The 6,952-nt window shown below is 40.0% G+C and overlaps 1 protein-coding gene across 1 annotated transcript; it reads right to left on the reverse strand.

Moving 5' to 3' along the window:
• Positions 1-1,274: 1,274 nt before the first annotated feature.
• N6AMT2 (N-6 adenine-specific DNA methyltransferase 2 (putative)) lies at positions 1,275-5,106 on the reverse strand. The gene is made up of 4 exons (XM_010016013.1): positions 4,957-5,106; positions 3,954-4,036; positions 3,044-3,324; positions 1,275-1,569 (listed from the first exon to the last, which is right to left on the reverse strand). Exons 1-4 carry the CDS (start codon positions 5,104-5,106, stop codon positions 1,442-1,444), a joined length of 642 nt encoding a protein of 213 aa, XP_010014315.1. The 3' UTR covers positions 1,275-1,441.
• Positions 5,107-6,952: the final 1,846 nt, after the last annotated feature.

The following is a 6,952-nucleotide window of genomic DNA, read 5'->3' on the forward strand; positions in this document are numbered from 1 at the left end:
ATCAATACACTGTTATAGATCAGTGGCCTTGTACAATTCAACAATTCTCAAGATGCTCCTATTCTACTGCTCTGCAGCTGTCTGTGGAACAGGAGGCAAAGATAAAACCCAGCAACTGGAAAAAAAGGCCTGTTCTTGTAACTACAAACTTGGCATACCTGTAAATCATCTTTAGCTTGATATTGAAATCCACTAAAAAGCAGGCACTGTATTTAATCAGATTCATTATGATTCAAGATTTAAGGGACTAATGTATATGGGTCACATTACTACAGAAATATCTCATATCCAACAGTAACAACTCAAAGGAAGAACTGAGGAACACACAGCCTGAAGCACTAATAATGCAAGGACTGGCTGGTGTGTTGCATTTTTATTTAGCAATTACTTCATATTCCAGGTGATTTGGCCTGACTAATATATGATTCTTAATGCCAGTAAAGCTCTCTCTACTGGGGAAATCCTTACGGGCTTTTTTCAAGGACACATTGGGTTTATACCACCTCAGGAGATGAGCTTAACTAGTCAATAGAACAGCTTAGTTGTGTGGGTTTTTTTAAAGTTTAAAAGGCTTACTGTTGCATTAACACATAAACACCACAAAATAAATGCACTGTACTTCTGCAAGGAGCTCTGTAACAACTTGGTAGAGCATGCATACATACATGAGTTTGTATGATGGTAAGGGATGACCAAACAGAACTTACTTTTCACAAAAAGAAAATCTGGGTTTGTGACAAAGCAAGGTGAAATAATAACCACAGGATTTTAAAAAGCCAGTCTGGCAATGATAGTGAGAGTGTAGTTGTAATCTTACTTGGCAACTGATAGGTAGTTCTGGTGATTATTAAAAGCAACTGGAGAGGCCTCTCCAGAAGGAAAACTATTTTCTCTTCTAGTTATCCTTTATAAAAACATCAGCCTGCTCGGTAATGAATCTGAAAACACATGACACGTTCAGGAACAAACATCTCTTGAGCCTTTTATTCAGGGAGCATCTCTCAAGATTGAAAGGAGACCACTACTTACGCTCTTTCGACCATCCACTAGCTAGCAAGTCATCTGTTTCTGACGCAATGATGACTCTGATGTCTGTGAGGCAAGCACCTGTGTGTTCTTATACACCAACCAGTTAAAATCACTTCGGAGGGGTCACTGAAGAATCCTTGAATGGTAAAACCTGCCAGTTCAAATGAACCTCTAACAGAGAAGCTCCCATTGTCTAGCACCTGCGCTGTTTGGTCCCATTTACTAAAGAGGTAAGATATAAAGCACAGTGGCTGCAAATGCTTACACATTTAAAAGAGAGAGGCTATCACGATTAAAGCTGGCTCAGAAAACAGTACTTGGAGCTGAGTATTTCAGCATTGAGAACTACAGAGTCACTGCTAAAACACAGAAAGGAGCATGACTGAGAAAGTTGTAGATCTTCTTAGGAGGCTCAGTCCAGCCCAGAAGCATAGTTCACGAAACACCGAAATTCATTGGCTAAATTTCGTGCATGTTTTGGAATAAACTTGCAAATCTTCACCCCGAGATGCTTTGCTGCCTGTTCCTCCATGATTGCACCTGCGGCAAAAATAATTAGCATTTGATGAGAAAAACAGTAACAGAATGTCTGGGATTTTTTAATAGCTCCTCCCAAATGCATATAAAGCGAGCCTGCTTCTTTTAAGGAGGCAAGGCTTAAAGCAGCTACACTGTCAGCCCTCTTTAACAACCGAATCTACTTGGAAAGGAGAATAAATCTGAAAGAATGGAAGATGCCCCAAGGAAATGAATGCCCATGAAGTTTCATGAAAGTAGCTGGAGGGTAAGCTCAGTGTCTCTTTTATGGAAAACAGAAATGAACTCCATCTTCTTGCTACAATGCCAAAGAAATTACATGGTAAGGAGCCATGGGAAATGCAAACAGATTACATATACTCTTCCACTTAAATAAACTGCAATGCAGTATTTACAGCTACACACTAAGAAATCACTTCCTTGAGGAGCATTTCTCAAACTCTGTAAACTTAAGGACCACCTACCCATTTTAGGGAAAAAATTGTGAGAACCATCCTTGTGTGTGACTGCCATGTGCAATTAAGCAAAGAAGGTTTTCCATGGCCACATTCTTCTTCATTGTGGCTGCTTGGTTGACTTCCCCCACATTATATGTATAGAGGGTTTTTGTCCTTTGGGGTTTTTTTGCAAAAGTTTCCTGGATGTCTTCAGATGTCTTGTAATAAGATTAGAGTTTAAGAAACACCACGACTGCAGCAGATACTCATCATTCCTTAAAACAGCAAATGCACCTCCATAAAGAAGGTCTTGCAAGTACAGTCGGTAAATTACCTAGTTTCACTGCTCTTATCACTGGTTTTTAATTCCTCCTGCTGTATTTCAGTGCCCAAGATCTCCTCGCTTGAATCACAGTGGCAGAATCTCCCTCACACATTCATTCATGTTACAACTCATGTGTGTACCAGTAAGGATAGGTAATATGGGGTAGGGGGAAGTTTACTTTGGATTTCTTTTCAAGACTTCGCTAAAATCATCCCACTTTACTCAGCAAAGGCCATTCCAACCTATTTGTCATTCTTTCTACTTAGCTCACCTTCGATGCTAAGTAGTACATGGCAGCTGAAGTCCTGTAGCTACTGACATGTTTAAAAAAATCACAAATTCTTAAGGTTATTCAGTAAGACATTACCAGTAAGTTGCACCTATCTTTGTAATACCCAGTTTATAGACAGTGGCCTTTTACAAGAAAAAAATACTTCTAGAAATCTGCAGGATGATCTTGTAATTCTTCAAAGATTTAGTGAAACTCAGAATGCTGTATGAAGAAAGTACTGACTTCAACTCTTCAAAAACACATACCTCAGTTTTAAATAAAGGTTGAATTAAAGTATTCCAATAAAAAGCTTAGGATACATATTCCTCTTTGAAGTAATGATACATTAGTATTACTGAGTTAATAGTTTTCTCACTTGAGAAAGTTTCGTCTTTTGAGAGAGAAAGATGCTTAATGGTGACCTAGTATTTTTATTAACTATACCCGTGCAAAGCAGAATCTTTCCTTTTGTTAAATATTTGATGGTCTCTGCAGTTTTTTGAAGACATTCCTCAGACAGATAGGGTGGATCTGCTATGACGATGTCAAAACTGTGTGGCAGGAGATTTTCAGGTAAGTTCAAAGGGTGGTTGTAATCATAGAAGATAAATTCTTCTCCATATACAGAAAACCTTCTGTCATACTCCAGTATACAGACTGAAAAAGCTTTACCATGCTGTTCTTTCAGTTTCTGGTACACACTGGGTACACTAACACATGCTATCCTGAAAAAGAGACAACAACTGAGAATATTCATTTAAAAGGCAAACAACAGCAAAAAAACCCAACCCTACAGCAGTCCTACAGCTGCTTTGGGAAAACATTTTAAATATTAGCCCCAGAATGTAAGCTATTCATCCTCCATTCTAACAAATAATTACTTTAATAGTAGAGTTTTAAGCATTAAAGCCATTTATTCAGCCTCTGTGCTACACAACTTAAGCTTAATTACAGAGAAAATATTGTTTCAGAACAGCAAGGAAATATACTTGAAAACTTAAACCTGACTCCTTACAGAAATAGGAAGAAAACCAAGTTTCTCCATCTGTTCTGCAGAAACATTGTATGAAAACAGAGAAAAAGGATTACAGATCATTGATATGCTCTGGAGCTCTCTCAAAAAAGAAGAGATTCACAGTAAACTTGTACAAGGCAGAGCCTACAACATTCGATGAAATGCTAAAAGGTAAGATCAGGATGAACTATTATTTACACAAATAATAGCAAAGCATTTGTGCAATATCTCAACTGAACAAAGATGAAGTACAATGAGTAATGAATTACACTGCATAGCAGAAACAAAGTATTTACAGAAAAGACAAGTTGGATCTCTAACGTTACTATTGAAACCTACCTGCCACCTTTCCCAGCTGCCACAACCGCTTCGTTAGCCAGGCGTGATGCGGTTTCATCACTGTACCAAAACTGGCTCAGTTGCTGAGAAAGAGAACACACAATTACAAACAATATCAAATCTTTGGACTGTGCTATGTGCTGTTAGGTGTGGTGAATTGTATTTGAAGAAAAACAAAATCCATAGCAACTTGTCAGTTCACCAACTGGTAAGCTGGAAAAATGAGTATTTTCCTGACAATCTGTTTACCTCTGTAATGTGGGGACATGCAGCAGGAAGCTTCCACTGGGTGTTTCCAAAGCATTTACTGCAGTATCAGGAAAACCAAGTAATGCAAGATCACTGAAGAAGTTAGTACAAACCCAGTGTGCAGATGCACAGTATTTATGTGTTCTTAAATTTTTAGTGGAAGAGGAAAAAGGAACTTGAAAAGTGACAGTATAGAAGGAAGTAACGGATAAAAGTATTAAATCAGAAGAGATCAGAAAAAAAGTAAAAAACCCCCCAAAAACCAGAGGCAAACCAAGAATCAGTCTGTCAGAAGAAAAAATAAAAGCAGCAAAGCAACCATCCACAAAAGCAAAGACGTAAACCACAGAATGCAATACAATGTGAAAGGAAAGATCACTTGATCTTGTTACTCAGTGCTTGTCTCAAACCCTGGGAAGAATCTTTTCTACGTTCACATTCCAGGCTGGAGTTAAAATTTCCAGAAGGAATAGATGTTTTAGATGTTTCTGTTAGCAGCTTTATTGTCTCTCCATGTTGTACCCCTTTCTCCACCCCTCCCCCCTCCCCATGTAAGACAGACAAATATATCCAGATTTAACATTAAAGCAAATATCCCTAGCGTTGCTGTCCATAATAGCTTGATTTTGCTACTCTAGGAACATCTTTGAGTGTTCCCCTTTTTAATTTAATTTCATTATCCAACCACAAAAGAAACTCAGTAAAGGTTACTCCTCTAACTGTGCTTCATGCACTGAAGTTTATAGTTTCTTACCCAGTCTTCTTCTATTGAGCCAATGGAATATTGATTAAACCCTTGGGAGGTCTTCATGCCCTCTCTCTGCTGCTGTTCCAAATAGAACTCCTGGAGCGCAGCCAGCGTATGGGATGAAAGCTGGGGAATGTCATCACCTTCATCATCCATTTTTCTAGATGTCAACCAGAGAAAAAAATGTAATTAAATTAACCCTTTTCCATGGTGAATGCTTTAAATGATGGCACAGTCTCATGAGGTACAACAACCTTCACTGACAATGCAGACTCAGCCTAACAGCTAACTAGAAAAATCTCCTGACAAGAGAAAACATATTCTCTCTATTTAGGAGCTCTTAAACAAGTGAGAGGATGATTAGAAATAACACGTCTCCAGAGAGAATTTAAGAACAGCAGCAAGAGTGTTCCTTTTCTATATTCCATACAGATTTGGCTTGTATTCTTGGAGGGAAGTTGTCATTACGTTCCCGATTTCCTGAATCTGCACAACTTTTCTGTATCGGGGGAAAAAAAAGAAAGAAAAAAGTGGGGGGGGGAAGGCAAAAAACTTCAGTGGATATGGCAAATCCTATAGGAACTGTTCCCTTTATCCTGTAAACAATGATAGGTACTGGTCATTCTTTTCCATATTCAAAAGTCACACAATTCTGACTCAAAATGAAGAAACCTGGCTTTAACTTCTGTGCCATAAAAAGATTCCTCTGAATGACAGAAACCTTCCACAAGCAAAAGCAGGCAAGAAACTCATGATGTTTTCCTAAGACAACACTACTCGACCAAACTTGTGTATTTTGTGATAACTCGTATCAAAAAGACACAGTATATGCTACCAGAAAAGTACAGCCCCAGTACAGCGCACACACAGACATACAGCACAGAGACCTGGGTTATGCTGCGCAGCATCACTTCACCCTGCTCACCCGGACTACTAAGCAACATCCAGGGGAAAGCTGTGGGCCCTTCCCAGAAGGGACAGTGCCACCTCGTGGAACGAAGGTGACGAAAACAGGACCCTGCATGGGAAAAGTACTGGAGAAAACTGGAAAAGATTCTTCTCTCGAGAAACCCATTTTCTCTGCTTCTGATCTAAGAATTAGTGAGTGCACGACCAATGACTTTAACAGAGCTTGGAAGTGGGCAGACGCCTGCCTTTTGCAGAAGTCACTGGGAGAACCGTGTGCCATCTGAACTGTGTGCAACTTCAGAAGCCAAGTATGATTTCAAGTACAGCTGTCCACAGTTTTTCTTCTCCCCATTCCCTGGGTAACAGGAACTCCAGAATCCACAACCTCCTCCCCTTCCACCTTTCCCTCCGTGCTGCTTGCCCTAGCATAGCTTTCAAGACTTTTCCTGAAACACAGCTGCTCCCTAATTGCTGGAAAAACGGTACTATCAACCTGTGAGATAACGCATCAGAATTCACTAATTACTCTGCTATTCCACTGACACAGCACACACCTACTAAGAGTAGGTGTGTACTAGGAGTAAGGTGTGTGCTAAGAGTAAAGCTCTTGGCTTTTCCAGAGTATCATTTATCTTCTATGAAGACAGGCTTAAGAGAGTTGGGCTTCTTCAGCCTGGAGAAGAGAAGGCTCCAGGGAGATCTTGGTATGTAAAGGAGCCTACAAGAAAGCTGCAGAAGGACTTCTGCAAGGACATGCAGAACTAGAACAAAGGTAATGGTTTTAAACTGAAAGAGGGTGGATTTACATTAGATCTAAGGAAGAAATTCTTCACTATGAGGGTGCTGAGGCTTTGGCACAGGTTGCCCAGAGAAGCTGTGGCTTCCCCATCCCTGGCAGTGTTCAAGGCCAGGTTGGACAGAGCTTAGAGCAACCTGGTCTAAGTGGAAGCTGTCCCTGCCTGTTGCAGGGGGGTTGGAACTGGATGAGCTTTAAGGTCCCTTCCAACCAAAACTATTCTATGATTCTATGACTTGCTGGTCAACCTTAAAACAAGGGACGTACTGTGCTCTGCTCAGTAGAGGTGCTGGGGGA

The sequence above is a fragment of the Nestor notabilis genome, unplaced genomic scaffold (genome assembly GCF_000696875.1).
Source record: "Nestor notabilis isolate BGI_N333 unplaced genomic scaffold, ASM69687v1 scaffold18996, whole genome shotgun sequence".
Lineage (NCBI taxonomy): Eukaryota > Metazoa > Chordata > Aves > Psittaciformes > Psittacidae > Nestor > Nestor notabilis.